Genomic DNA, 14875 nt, shown 5'->3' with positions numbered 1-14875 from the left:
GGAGCGCAGGTAAAAGCACACCCATTACTTCCACAGAACACCACGTGAGTGAGCCCTTCAAAGGTCGGTGTCTAGGCTTGCCTTGAAAAAATTACGTTATTATGATGAGAGAAGTTTCCTTTAGAAGTTCCAATGCAGGTGGACACCCCTCAACTGGTAAATTGATATACCGAGGGAAATACTTGCTCCAAATCCCCTTGGTTTTGCCTTATGCCTGGGGTGATGGGAACTTTGCATCTTCTCCTCTTCCACACAATTAGTCACAAGCGGTTCCCTGGGCTCTGACTTGGTGTGGAACGAGTGGCCCATGAGGATGGTGGCCCATAGGCTCTGTGGACCCCATTTTTTGGCCAGGGTGTGTGCAGGAGGGCAGGGATAGGGGCGCGTATCCCCACTTAGCTCATCAGCATCCCCCTTGGCTCAGCATCACTGTCCCCAGGGCAGCGTTACCCAGCATGGTCCTGCCCTGCTTCTCCCTCTTGGACCTATAAGTCCTTCCATCACTAACTTCCTGCCCCTTGATGGCAAAAAGGGTCAATCTTTAAAAAAAAAAACAAAAAAGGAAAGTAAATTCTAGAAGGTGCCAAGGGATTCATTGAATTGGGTAGAAATACTGTGAGAAAAGAGGGAAAAGAAGCTCAAAATGGAGCTGATGCGTTGCTGATGCGTGGGGGGAAGGTGTCCCTGCCCCGCAGCTGCCCCACTGCACTGCACTTGATCGAGGGTGGGGGGCCAGGGGGTGCATGGTCCTGCCTGGGGCTGGTCTGGGTGCGTGTGTGGGGGCATCGCAGGGGTCTGTGCGGGGGCTGAGGTGCTGGTTTTGGCTCTGGGGGACACCTCATGCCTTTCGTTCCATCTCTTCCTTTCTTTATATTTTGTTTTGGCACGAGGGCAGAGAGATGCCAGCGAGCCTCGGCGTACCCTCCGCCTGCTGTTGGCACTGGTGGCCACTGGCCACACTGGTGAGCAAGTCCTTGGGCTGCTGTCCAGGTGACCTGGGCACCTCTTTCTCTTTCTTTTCTCCTCCCATTGCAGTGAAGCCAGGCAGGGGGTCATGTTGTGTTTTGTTCTCTTTAATTTTTCATTTCCTCCCATCACTTCTCTCAAAGGTTTTCTCTCTCTTCTCTTCCTCCTTCCTTCCCTTCTCGCTTGCCCCAGGTTACGCGCCAGTGACAGGGATGTGCCACCCACTCCGCAGCTGCACCCTCAACCATGAAGACGGCTTCTCCTCGGCGTTTGTGGTTGCACACGAGACTGGACATGTGTAAGTCACAAGGACAGAGCTGGCTGTCCCCTCTGGTGGCTTTTCCCCTTCCTCTGGTGGTGCGGTGGGGCCAGCATCATTGGGGACAAGCATGTTCGATCACAGAATGACAGAGTGTCAGGGATTGGAAGGGACCTGGAAAGCTCATCCAGTGCAATCCCCCCATGGAGCAGGAACACCCAGATGAGGTTACACAGGAAGGTGTCCAGGCGGGTTGGAATGTCTGCAGAGAAGGAGACTCCACAACCCCCCTGGGCAGCCTGGGCCAGGCTCTCCCACCCTCACCATGGAGAAGTTCCTTCTCAAATTTAAATTGAACCTTTTGTGTTCCAGTTTGCACCCATTACCCCTTGTCACCGAGAAGAGCCTGGCTCCATCCTCCTGACACTCCCTCTTTCCATATTGATCCCCATGAATGAGTGACCCCTCAGTCTCCTCTTGTCCAGCTCCAGAGCCCCAGCTCCCTCAGCCTTTCCTCACACGGGAGATGCTCCACTCCCTTCAGCATCTTGGTGGCTGCGCTGGACTCTCTCCAGCAGTTCCCTGTCCTGCTGGAACTGAGGGGCCACAACTGGACACAATATTCCAGGTGTGGTCTCCCCAGGGCAGAGCAGAGGGGCAGGAGAACCTCTCTGACCTACTGACCAGCCCCTTCTAACCCACCCCAGGTACCATTGGCTTCCTGGCCACAAGGGCCCAGTGCTGGCTCATGGTCACCCTGCTGTCCCCAGGACCCCCAGGTCCCTTTCCCCTACACTGCTCTCTAATAGGTCATTCCCCAACTTATACTGGAACCTGGGCTTGTTCCTACCCAGATTCAAGACTCTACACTCGCCCTCGTTATATTGCATTAAATTTTTCCCAGCCCAACGGTGCCTCTCACTTTGCACGAGGGACTTTCTGCCGGTGCAGGTGTGTGTGCCGCCGTGGCGTGAATGGACTCATGTGAATCCCCCGGGAATTTGACTTCATGACTTTATGACTTTTATGACTTTTTGGTTTTCCCCCCAGGTTAGGCATGGAGCACGATGGTCAGGGCAACCGCTGCGCTGACGAGACCAGCATGGGGAGCATCATGGCCCCACTGGTCCAGGCCGCCTTCCACCGCTACCACTGGTCCCGCTGCAGCAAGCAGGAGCTCAACCGCTACATCCAGTAAGTCCCATTTTCACCAGGAGGGGATGTTCTCCCTTCAGGTGACGGTCTGGTAGACCAGTTCCCCACTGGGATTGCTGGTTTTGGCCAGAATAGCAAAAAATGGGTCCTAGGAGGTAATTTTTCCTTTGTCTTCTACTAACAGTTTTGGTTCCTCAATTGGTTTTGGGGTGCAGAGGCTGGAGACAAATAGGAGACTGATAAAAGTTGGAGATGTCAACAGAGCGATAGTTTGTAGAAGATCTCTGCTGGTGGAGCCCAGCTTCAGATTTCGGATGTTTTTGCCATTGCTTTGTGCAGCCTGTATGGTTTATCCTTTAAGCTCTACAATGTTGTATGCTACATTAAAAGAAACCCAAAAAGGTATAGGAACAGGCTAGCAGCTTTCGGTGCATCAGGGATGAGACGAGCCACAGGAAAGCAGGTGGCAGTGGTGGCATCCGCTGGTGCAAGGTGCTCTGTCCCCTGGGGAGCTGCAGGCAGCGTGGGGATGCTTATCTCTGGGGGATTCCATGGAGTTGTTCTGTGCTAGAAAATGTGGTTGTCAGCACCAAGATAATTCTGATTTCTCAGTATCTGAATTTGGAGAGAGGGCTGGGGGTGCAGGAAGGGGCGGAGGAGGCAAATCTCATGTCTGCGTCTCTGCAGCTCCTATGACTGTCTCCTGGATGACCCCTTTGAGCACCAGTGGCCAACCTTACCCGACCTGCCGGGCATCAACTACTCCATGGACGAGCAGTGCCGCTTTGACTTCGGTGTGGGCTACAAAACATGCACGGCGGTGAGTACGGAGCCAATATGGGTTGTGTTGCCCATATTCCCACACCCAGGCCCCGCAGTCGGGTGCTGTGGGGGTGTCACCGTCCCGCTGGGGCCCCTGTCCCAGCCCAGCTCCTCTGTGCTCCCCAGTTCCGCACCTTCGACCCCTGCAAGCAACTGTGGTGCAGCCACCCAGACAACCCCTACTTCTGCAAGACCAAGAAGGGACCACCCTTGGATGGCACCGAGTGCTCTCCGGGCAAGGTAGGGGCTGGTCCTGCCTGTCCCCCTCCTGGGGAGGGGACAGGGACACCCTTGGGGGCAGCAGCCTGGTTTTTAGCTGGTGTTACTCCTTATTTCCCCAGTTTGCACTCAAATGAGAACTTAGGTTTATTTTTAATTCTGATCCACCTACTTCTGCAGAGAAGCAGGGCTCGTTTTGTCACCTGGCAAGAGAGCAATGACATCGTCGCACATCCAGCCTTTTCATTTAGGCTCTCTTAGCATATCCGTTAGCAGAGTTTGAAAGTGCGGATATGTTGGAAAAGCTGCTGGCATGTGTAGTTTTTAGGCAGTTTGACTGGAGAGAGGAAATCGATCCAAGAACTCAAAAATGTAGTGTTAAGGAAAGAAAATGGCAGGGATTTGTTTTGCAGAGGGATCTTTGTGTGCCCCAGGCTTGTCCTTTTGCACAGGATTGTCCTTCTGCATCCTGATCTCTCCATCTGTGCAGCCACACGGCTGGTATATCACGTCTGGAGCAAATCTCTGTCTGCTCTTCTAGCTATGATTTAAAAACCAACCAACCAACCAACCAACCCACTTGTGAACAAGTAAACCCTGGAGAAAAACATGGCAATGTAACCCAGCTGATGGGAGCCACTGCTGTGCTGGTTTACACAGCTGCAAGCTCTGCGTGCCTGGGGACCATTCCCGCTCGTCCTGCCTGTGGAAGGGATGCACCTGAGGGCACGATGAAGAGCATCTTCCTCCTATGTGTCGTGTTGGCCGCTTTGCAAGCTGCAAGGCGTTTTTCATAGAATAGAATCATAGAATCGTTTTGTTGGAAGAGACCCTCAAGATCATCAGGTTCAACCATTAACCCAACTCTGGCACTAACCCATGTCTCCAAGAACCTCATCTCCACGTCTGTTCAGCCCTCCAGGGATGGTGACTCTACCCGTTCCCTGGGCAGCCTGTTCCAATGCCCAACAGCCCTTTATGGGAAGAAATTTTTTCCTAATACCCACCTAAACCTCCTCTGGTATAACTTGAAGCCATTTCCTCTCATCCTGTTGCTTGTTACTTGGGAGAAGAGACCAACACCTCCATGCTACAACCTCCTTTGAGGCAGCTGCAAAGAGTGAGAAGGTCTCCCCTCAGCTCCTGTTCTCCAGCTGAACCCCCCAGGTCCCTCAGCCGCTCCCATCACACTTGTGCTCCAGCCCCTCACCAGCTTCGTTCCCTTCTCTCAACTCACTCCAGCACCTCAAGGCCTTTCTTGGCATGAGGGACCCAAAACTGACCGCAGGATTTGAGGTGCAGCCAGGGGATGGTCACTGCTCTGGTCCAGCTGGCCACACTCGTGCTGATACAAGCCAGGGTGCTGGTGGCCTTTTTGGCCACCTGTAGTGCTGTGGGTGCGGGAGGGCTCTTTGCTGGTGCCCAGCCCTTCGAAACAGGCCAAGGTGGAGGTCCCCCCCTCCTTCTCCTCCTTTTCCAGTGGTGCTTCAAGGGTCACTGCATCTGGAAGACGTCGGAGCAGCCCTACAGCCAGGACGGCAGCTGGAGCTCCTGGTCCAAATTCGGCTCCTGCTCCAGGACCTGTGGGGGAGGTGTGCGCTCGCGCAGCCGGAGCTGCGACAACCCGCCGTATGTTTGGCTTCCACCTCCCTCCTTTTAGTGGCAGCTCGAACATCAGCCTTCCCCAATGCTCTTTTAACCCACCTATTTTATTTTCCAGCCCGGCATATGGCGGGCGCAACTGCCCAGGAGCCACCTACGAGTACCAGGTGTGCAATGCCGAGGAGTGCCCGGGGCCCTACCAGGATTTCCGTGCCCAGCAGTGCGCCAAGCGCAACTCCTACTACACCCACCAGAACAGCAAGCATGCCTGGCTTCCCTACGAGCACCACGACGGTGAGCGGTGGTGGGTTCTGGCAAAGGAGCGGTAGCCAAACCGCCTCATCTCCCAGAGGAAGCCACCTTGGTGGCCATCACCATGGCATGGCATCATCGGGGCTCTGAGCACCCTGATCTGGATGAAGATGTCCCTGCTCATTGCAGGAGAGTCGGTCTAGATGAGCTTTTAAGATCCCTTCCAGCCCAGACTATTCTATGATTCTATGGTGGGGTGACAGTGCTGCCCCACTTGCTCCCACTTGACTTGGTGTTCCTCTTGCATACTCCTCAAGAGTCTGGCATTGCAGTAGCATGTAGAATGTCCCATCAGGTTGCCCTCTCTTAATTTCCCAAGAGCACTGGGCAAAAGTGCAGGTTCTTGAGCAGCAAATAGGTGCAGCGAAATGAGGCACCTGGATTTGGGAAATCTGTTTTTGCTCCAGGGTACAAGCTGAGATGGGTTTCTGTCTTCAGTCACCCTAATGTATTTCCACAATCCTTTTCTTCCCCCCACCTCTTTTCTCGTTTTTCTTTTGCCTCAGATGCTCAGAAGTGCGAGCTGATCTGCCAGTCAGAGGGCACGGGGGACATAGTGTTTATGAACCAGGTTGTTCACGATGGTACCCGCTGCAGCTACCGAGACCCCTACAGCATCTGCGTCCGGGGCGAGTGCGTGGTGAGGAGCTGGCGACTGTTGCGTGACTGTCCCCATCCTTTGCCCATCCAGGAAACAGCTCGTGCATCCCCCTGACTCACCACCCCTAGGGGACATGTGTTTTTTAGCCCAAGGACCAGCCCTGTGTGCAGGAAAGGGCTGTGGGGATGCTGGAGCAATGGGATGGGCTGTGGGAATGTAACGCCCCTGTGCTTGTCTTCTCTTCCCCATGGGTCACAGCACGTTGGCTGTGACAAGGAAGTCGGCTCCCTGAAGCAGGACGACAAGTGTGGGGTCTGCGGGGGGGACAACTCGCACTGCCGGACGGTGAAGGGCACGTTGGCCAAGACCCCCAAGCAACCAGGTGAGCAGGCTTGGACGGGTTTGGGGTTGAACTTGCTCTGGGTCAGATGGATTCATGAGTGGGTGCATGTCCAGGTGGAGCTAAAGCTGCTCTTTCTCTCCCCTCAATCCTTCCTTCCTCCTTCATAGTGGGTGTTTTGAAGATGTTTGAGATTCCAGCTGGGGCGAGGCACCTTCAGATAGAAGAGATGGAACCAGCACCCCACAGCATCAGTGAGTACACAGAGGCTTAAAGTCATGGAACAGTTTGGGTTGGAGGGGACCTTCAAAGGTCATCTATTCTAATGCCCTGCCATGAGCAGGGACATCTTCAGCAGCTCAGGTTGCTCAGAGCCCCGTCCAGCCTGGCCTGGGATGTCTCCAGGGATGGTTCATCCACCACCTCTCTGGCCAACCTGGGCCAGGCTCTCACCACCCTCATTGACCATAGGAAATGATGTTGAAATACTTCCTTTCTTCTCCAGCTGTTAAGAATAAAGCCACGGGTAACTTCATCCTTCACGCCAAGGGCAAGGAAGCCAAAACCCAAGTGTTCATTGAGATGGGATTGGAGTGGGAGTACACGGTTGAAGATGGGAAGGAGAGCCTGAAAACCAGCGGTCCTCTGCACGAGGCCATCAGTGTGCTGGTAAGCGTGGCCGTGTTCAGAGCCCACCTCATCACATTGGAGGTAGTAATGGGGTTTGTTTCTCCTACTCTTGAATGTACTGTACCACGTGGTCATTGCTCACTTCTTTTTTTCTCTGATGGCCTCCTCTTCCCCTCCCTTTCCAGCATCATCACTCCGTTCTCTCCTTCCCATTCTCTGCCTGCAGGTCATCCCTCAGGAGGAGGAGGAGGCCAGGAGCAGCCTGATGTACAGGTACATCATCCACGAGGACCTGCTGCCCATGATTGGAAACAACAACGTCCTGCTGGAGGAGATGGATTCCTACGAGTGGGCCCTCAAGAGCTGGTCCCAGTGCTCCAAGGCCTGCGGAGGAGGTACCTTTCCCTTCATCGCAGCCTACAGTGCATTTTTGGGAGGGTGCTGGGGTACGTCAGGCAGCATGGGAGCCTTTGGCAGCATCTCTGGCTTGGAAACATGCAGATGCTGGTTTCAAGTGTTTCTCCCCAAGATCACACATGGCAAAGCTTCAGGCCTAGATCTGGTACTGCTTGGAGGCTTGGCTTGCTTCTCCACACCCAGACCCGTGCTCTTTGCATCCCTGTCTACCATGAGTGTTAAAAACCATTATTGCAGAGCAGTTTACGTGAGCATTTTAGCCTAATTTCTTATGAAAACATGTAGGCAACCTTGGTCTATCTGCTATGAGTCTTGCAGTTGACAGCTCCTAAAGCTTGCAGCTCACAGTTAAGGCTGGCTTAGCCCCAGTCTGGTCTGCTCCCAGGCAAGCACAGCTTATCTGGCAAATTATAGCAGTGCTTTGGCTGGGCTTGTGATGTGTTGCTTTTTTTCCCCATCTGGAGAAATAAAGCCAAATGTGTAGCTCGCTAAGTGCTCGTGGCTGTGTCTCCACCAGGAAACTGTGATGTCTTGACCTCGGTTTTGGGGAAAGGGAGGGAAGGCTGAGTCTGCTTTGTGTGTACACCCCATGGTGACCCCAGGAGCTTGCAGGGGTTCTGGCACCCACATGAGCATCCTCTGCAAGCCTGGGAGATGTTCTGCTTGGGTCCCACCTGAGCGGTGACATCCAAGAGGATGGGATACAGGAGAGGGACTGGGTGTGGGGAGATGACCCCATTTCCTCCCCATCTATCCTCTGCCTCCCACAGGTATCCAGTACACCAAGTACGGCTGCCGGCGGAAGAGCGACAACCGGATGGTGCACAGAAACTTCTGCGACAACGGCAAGAAGCCCAAGCCAATCCGGCGGCGTTGCAACCTCCAGGAGTGCTCCCAGCCTGCGTAAGTCCCCCCATGAAGTGCCCACATCCCCTCTTGGTGGGTATTTGGGGATGTCTTGGGGACACACCAGTGCGGGCATCACCTCTAATGTCCGTCTTCCCCCGCCGGCAGGTGGGTGGCCGAGGAGTGGGGTGCCTGCAGCAAGTCCTGCGGCAAGCTGGGGGTGCAGGTGCGAGGGGTGCAGTGTGTCCAGCGCCTGCAGAACGGCACCACCCGCACCCTGCACACCAAATACTGCCCCGGGCAGCGGCCCGAGAGCCGCCGGCCCTGCGGCCGCCTGCCCTGCCCGCCACAGTGGAGGACGGGAGCCTGGTCCGAGGTGAGTTTGGGAGGGGGGAGAAAGCCCCCCAGGCTGCACAGAGGGGTTGGGAGGAAGGGGATAGGGGCTGAGTGTGGAGGGAAGGTGCTTACAGAGCATGCTGGTCTCATAGGGAGATATGGGAGATAGATATATATATATATATATATATAATGAGATGTGTATATATACACACACCTCATATATATATATGAGGTGTGTATATATATATATATATATATGAGGTGTGTGTATATATATATGAGGTGTATATATATATATATATGAGGTGTGTGTATATATATATAGGAGATGTGTGTATATATATATATAGGAGATGTGTGTGTGTATATATATATATATGAGATGTGTGTATATATATATATATATATAGATGTGTGTATAAATATATATATATAGGAGATGTGTGTGTATATATATATAGGAGATGTATATATATATATAGGAGATGTATATATATATATAGAGGAGATGTGTGTGTGTATATATATATAGAGAGAGGAGATGTGTGTGTGTGTATATATATATAGGAGATGTGTGTATATATATATATATAGGAGATGTGTGTATAAATATATATATATAGGAGATGTGTGTGTATATATATATAGGAGATGTATATATATATAGGAGATGTGTATATATATATAGAGGAGATGTGTGTGTGTGTATATATATAGAGAGAGAGGAGATGTGTGTGTGTGTGTATATATATATAGAGGAGATGTGTGTGTGTGTGTATATATATATATAGAGGAGATGTGTGTGTGTGTGTGTATATATATATATAGAGGAGATGTGTGTGTGTGTGTGTGTATATATATATATAGAGGAGATGTGTGTGTGTGTGTGTGTATATATATATAGAGGAGATGTGTGTGTGTGTGTGTGTATATATATATAGAGGAGATGTGTGTGTGTGTGTGTGTATATATATATATAGAGGAGATGTGTGTGTGTGTGTGTATATATATATATATAGAGGAGATGTGTGTGTGTGTGTGTGTATATATATATATAGAGGAGATGTGTGTGTGTGTGTGTGTATATATATATATAGAGGAGATGTGTGTGTGTGTGTGTGTATATATATATAGAGGAGATGTGTGTGTGTGTGTGTGTATATATATATATAGAGGAGATGTGTGTGTGTGTGTGTGTATATATATATATAGAGGAGATGTGTGTGTGTGTGTGTGTATATATATATAGAGGAGATGTGTGTGTGTGTGTGTGTATATATATATATAGAGGAGATGTGTGTGTGTATATATATATATAGAGGAGATGTGTGTGTGTATATATATATATAGAGGAGATGTGTGTGTGTGTGTGTGTATATATATATATAGAGGAGATGTGTGTGTGTGTGTGTGTATATATATATAGAGGAGATGTGTGTGTGTGTGTGTGTATATATATATATAGAGGAGATGTGTGTGTGTATATATATATATAGAGGAGATGTGTGTGTGTGTGTGTGTATATATATATATAGAGGAGATGTGTGTGTGTGTGTGTATATATATATATAGAGGAGATGTGTGTGTATATATATATAGAGAGAGAGAGAGAGAGGAGATGTGTGTGTGTGTGTATATATATATATAGGAGATGTGTGTGTGTATATATATATATATTTATATATATATATGAGATATGGGTACAAGGGTCAATGTTTTCACCATGGAGAAAACCAAAATTAGGAAGGGAGTAGCATCCCCGTGCACCCTGGCGGTTGCTGGAGACAGGGCGGGGGTGGGAAAAAAGCCCTTATTAGCAAGTAATATCCACCATTGTCATCTGCAAATACTCCTCCGGTGTGGCTGTCAGGGTGGATGACATTCCCCCCGCCCCATTCACCCGCGTCTGTCTGTCTGTCTGGGCGCAGTGCTCAGCGAGCTGTGGGGAAGGCGTGCGGCAGCGGCAGGTGGTTTGCAAAGGCAGCGAGAGCGGCGGGAGCTGCGAGGGCGAGAAGCCGGAGGCTGTGCAGGGCTGCCAAGTGGCCCTCTGCCCGGGTGAGAGCAGGAGGAGGTGGCACTTGGGGGGGACACACCAGTGGGGACCAACACTCTTACGCAGCTCCAGCCCATCTTGGCTTCAGGGGGTTGTGTGGAACATCCCTGATGCTGGCAGAGAAAGGGTTAAATGCCAGCCAAAATATGCGCGCTTTTCTGTTCTTAGCCCTAATATTTGCTGTTTTGGGTTTCCTGCCTGTTTGGGCGTGCGATGAGCTGAGGGTATGATGGAGATGGACACCCTGGGGTTTATCTTGGGTTTTTGCGGGTGGTTTCAGTGCTGGGCCAACTGGGTGCTCCCAAGGGACCTTGTTTTTAAGGAGATCTCTTAAAACCAAAAAAATCCCCCTCCGAAACACCCTTGTTAAGGTATGGTGAGTGCCCCCAGCCTGGGCATCATGGTGCTCTCTCTGCAGGGAAGCTCTCCATTGTCACCACCAGCACCGACGCCGGTGACCACAGCACGCCCAAAGGGCAGCGGGTGCCCCAAGATGGGGCCAAAAACCCTGTTAGCAAGATCTCCTCCAGTAAGTGTCCCTGCTTGGGTGAGGGCGATGCTTCCAAGCAGGGATTTTGGTGGGTGGTACCCTCTGCGGCTGCATCCCTGCTGCTCAGTTGCCATCTTGTGGAGCCCAGGATCTCGCAGCTTCCCCTGCGTTTGCCTGGGCACCCTCCTGCGCTCCCTTCGCCTCCTGATTTTATGCCGTTTATACCATGAACGTTTTCAGGCTCCTGTGTTTACCCAGGCAGGCAGATGGCTTCTGGCGTACAGTGCTTTGTAGCTGGGGCAAGATGCATCACGATTGTGTTTAAGATCATAGAGTGGTTTGGGTTGGAAGGGACATTCCCAGCTCCCCCAGTGCCCCCCCTGCCATGACAGGGACATCTTCACCAGCTCAGGTTGCTCAGAGCCCCGTCCAGCCTGGCCTGGGATGTCTCCAGGGATGGTTCATCCACCACCTCTCTGGGCAACCTGGGCCAGGCTCTCACCACCCTCAGGGCAACAATTTCTTCCTCAAGTCCAGCCTGAATCTCTGCTCTTTTAGTTTAAAACCATCATTGCTTGTCCCGTCATAAGAGGCCCTGCTAAAATGTCTGTCCCCATCTTTTCTATAGGCCCCTTTTAAGGTTTGCTGGTTTGAAGCATCCCTCGCTCTCTTTTTTTTCTCCATGCACAGAAACCTTGAGTGCTTTGGCTTTGTTTCCCAGCTCCCTCACCCCCCTGCAAAGGGGATGGGAGGGCACCGCGTGTCCTTTGGGGCCACTGGAAAGGCACAGCGGTGGGACCCTCTTCCTTTGTGCTCTCTGATGCTTCTCCCTGCTCTGTCCCTCTCCAGGGGAGCCTTGCCTTGGGGACAAGTCCATCTTCTGCCAGATGGAGGTCCTGGCCCGCTACTGCTCCATCCCCGGCTACAACAAGCTCTGCTGTGAATCGTGCGGCAAGAAGAGCTCCTCGGCCACGGGCCTGCCCCCCCGCACCGGCCCCAGCGCCGCCCCACCGGGAACCGCTGCTCCCAGCCCCACCGCGCCGCTCGCCCCGCGTCCCACCGGCCCTGTGCGGGGGGGACCCGCTGGGGACCCCACCCTGGCTCCTCAGGGTGCTGGGGGGGGGGCAGGCAGGGGGCAGGCAGCCAGGTAACCCCCCCGGGACCACCTTGCTGTGGGATGGGGGAAGCCTTTCGCCTCCCTCCCTCTCTTTCTCTCCCCGTCTTCTTCTCTCTCTCCCCCACTTCCAGCAATGGTTTTCATGGGTGGTGCTGCCGGCTCACCCCAAAATTCCCAGGAAAACCACTTTTTCTCCTCGTGCTTCCCCCATCCTCCCAGCTGTGGCGTGTTTGTTTTTTGACAGTGCCACGGAAAAAAGGTGAAAAGGAGCCAAAAAAGCGCAACAGTGGCTGTGGGTAACCTGCAATGAGCCACTTCCTTCCAAGGTGCTAAAAAGATTCTGGGGGGGCTTTAATGTCGCTTTTTCCTTCCTCCCACCCCAAGCAGCAACATGAGATGTGCTGGGGGACGGTCCTGGCTCCTCGGTTCAGCACCGGTGCTTGGAGCTTGGGGGTAGCAATGGGAGGGTGCTGGAGGAGCGAGCAGCTGGAGGGAGGTGGGGAGTTACAGGGGGGAAATGTTGGGAAATGCTCAAATTGTTGCCCTGGGGTGTCACTGTTGGGGTAGAGAGTTTGGGAAACATGTCATGGGATGTGGAAACCATGGGCCAGCTCCTGTCCTGCATCGCAGGGTAGGCAGGAGATGGTCCAGGCGACTCTGGTATGAGCAATAAGAACAAGGTTGAAGGCTAAAAATACTCGTAAAAAAATGCCTGTCACCTGGTGGTGACTTTTTAACCCATACTGCTCTTGGCCAGCCTTGAGCTGACACCGATGCCCAGCCTGACCTTGTACCCAGTGCCTGGGGGGCATCAAAATGGGGGTGACTGGGAAGCCAAGAGTGGATTTGGGGGGCAGTTACAAAGAAGGGAGAGGGGAAGATTCATCTGCATCTCTTTTGTCGCGTGGGAGCGGGTGTAAGGGGGGTGGTTAACGCCGCTAAAAAATATTGTGCCAAGTACTAAACGTATGCACAGCACTTTAGGAGCCCAGGGCTGCGTGCAGCTTGCTTGGTGTCCAGGCACAGGGTCTGTCTGCGGGAGTTAGAGTCCCCAAACCTCCCCAAAGTGGGGTCAGGTGGCCCCAAGGGGTGTCTTGGAGGTGGTTTTGGTGCTTAGGGGTGCTCAGCCTCCCAGCTGAGGGTGCAGGGGCAGGATGCTGCATCGATAACGTTCACGTGGCTGCGAGGAGCTCAAGGTCAGGACATCTCGGAGGAACTCGGTGCCTTTGCTGGCTCGGTGTGGCTTGTGGCGGGGTGAGAATGGGAATGGTTCATGCTGTAATGGAAACAAACGGAGAGCCTGCGTGTTCCTGACGCTTTAAATGTTGGACCGGCACAGCCATCTCTCTGCTCTGTTCCCCTGGAGTTACCCAACCGCAAAAGAAATGGGCGGAAGAGATGTTGAGGGCGGCTCGTGCAGCCTCCTGCTCCTGCATCGCCTCCGAATCAAGGCTGGATGAGCGTTTCTCTAATTACTCTTAAAAGCACCCGAGGCTGGAGGTCCTCTGCCTCTCCCTGGCATTAAATGGGCTTCAGGAAAGATGGGACAAAGTCTGTCTGAGCCAACAACCAGCACACCTCGCGGGAGCGGACAGATGGATGGATGCCTTGGAAACCCTGCGGCGGGGGATGCCCGGGTCCAAGATGTGTAGGTATTGGTACCCGCTGGATCAATGAGATGCTGGGGGCTGTCCCGGGATGGGATTCATCCCCCGGCCTGACTGCTGCCACCACGGCCGTGCCCCCTGCCACCCTATTGCCCTTCGCGGGAGCACCAGCATTTATTTATTGTGCCAAAGATAATGCTTCGTTTACTCTTCAGGGAGCATCTCCCCGGCGGTGTGGGGCAGGGGGGCTGGGGTTAGGGCAGGAGCCACATCCCTGTCCTGCTGCTGGGACAGCCCTGGGCTGGCTCGGGGCAGGACTGAGCTTGTTTCGCCTTTCCCTGCCCAAAATAAGGATTTTCTCCAGCGTGCAGCCCCCCTGCACCATAGGAATTAAAACCTTCCACCCCCCAAAAAATGCTGTAACATCTCCAGGGCACAGTGTAAGTGCATGCATGCATGCACACCCACTCCTTCCTCCCAAACCCTCCGCTGCACCCCTCCCTTCGCCGCTGTCCTGGGCATTAGTGCTTTATTGCATTAGGAATATTTGCAGTGATTCCTGTGTCTCAGGACCGGCCCACCCCCTTCTCCCCCGCGGGGGGCAGGGGGGGCTGTGCTGTAGGTGCTAATTCAAGCCCAGAGCGGCGGGTCACATTATTTAAGAAGAAGTTGCGATAAATTACCCCCCGCCCCGGCACACGCGGGTGCTCTGGGGTGGTGATGCCGAGGGGCTGGGACCCAGCACTGGGTGTTTATTCCAGCCTCGGGCAGGCTGAGGTTGGGTGGGAAGCTGCGGCTCGGGGACGTGGCCACGCGATGTCCCACGTCCCAGCGGGGACTTGGCCCCGTCGCTGGGAGGAGAAGGTGCGTCTGGTCCCCCGTGTGCTCCTCCTGGGCCAGCTGGATGCACCGAGTCGTTCCTGTGATGTAACCTTGTCCAGTGTTACCATGATGTATAAAGTTTTGTACATACGAGATTCAGAGCTTTTTAACTTTTAATATTTATTAATTTTCTTGGGTTCTTTTTTTTTTCTTTTTTTTTTTTTTTTTTTTGAACTCTAACATAATGTAAAGAAAAAATAAATCCACATGGAAATCTC

General features: G+C 52.8%; 1 protein-coding gene across 2 annotated transcripts in view; it reads left to right on the top strand.

Annotated features, from left to right (window-relative positions):
• Positions 1 to 14875, top strand: part of ADAMTS14 (ADAM metallopeptidase with thrombospondin type 1 motif 14) — a 35256-nt gene extending 20381 nt beyond the window's left edge. For both annotated transcript variants that reach the window (XM_082053826.1, XM_082053825.1), the window contains exons 7-22: positions 1159 to 1264; positions 2276 to 2419; positions 3068 to 3200; positions 3329 to 3442; positions 4902 to 5050; positions 5142 to 5317; positions 5842 to 5975; positions 6195 to 6318; positions 6447 to 6530; positions 6782 to 6945; positions 7133 to 7301; positions 8094 to 8226; positions 8338 to 8545; positions 10437 to 10563; positions 10980 to 11090; positions 11901 to 14875. In XM_082053826.1, the coding sequence (XP_081909952.1) occupies positions 1159 to 1264; positions 2276 to 2419; positions 3068 to 3200; positions 3329 to 3442; positions 4902 to 5050; positions 5142 to 5317; positions 5842 to 5975; positions 6195 to 6318; positions 6447 to 6530; positions 6782 to 6945; positions 7133 to 7301; positions 8094 to 8226; positions 8338 to 8545; positions 10437 to 10563; positions 10980 to 11090; positions 11901 to 12202 (2378 nt within the window). In that variant the 3' untranslated portion in view covers positions 12203 to 14875. The remainder of the gene's footprint in view (positions 1 to 1158; positions 1265 to 2275; positions 2420 to 3067; positions 3201 to 3328; positions 3443 to 4901; positions 5051 to 5141; positions 5318 to 5841; positions 5976 to 6194; positions 6319 to 6446; positions 6531 to 6781; positions 6946 to 7132; positions 7302 to 8093; positions 8227 to 8337; positions 8546 to 10436; positions 10564 to 10979; positions 11091 to 11900) is intronic.

This window comes from Streptopelia decaocto, assembly GCF_964273445.1.
Source record: "Streptopelia decaocto genome assembly, chromosome: 5".
Classification (NCBI taxonomy): domain Eukaryota; kingdom Metazoa; phylum Chordata; class Aves; order Columbiformes; family Columbidae; genus Streptopelia; species Streptopelia decaocto.
This window is presented reverse-complemented; position numbering and strand designations above follow the sequence as displayed.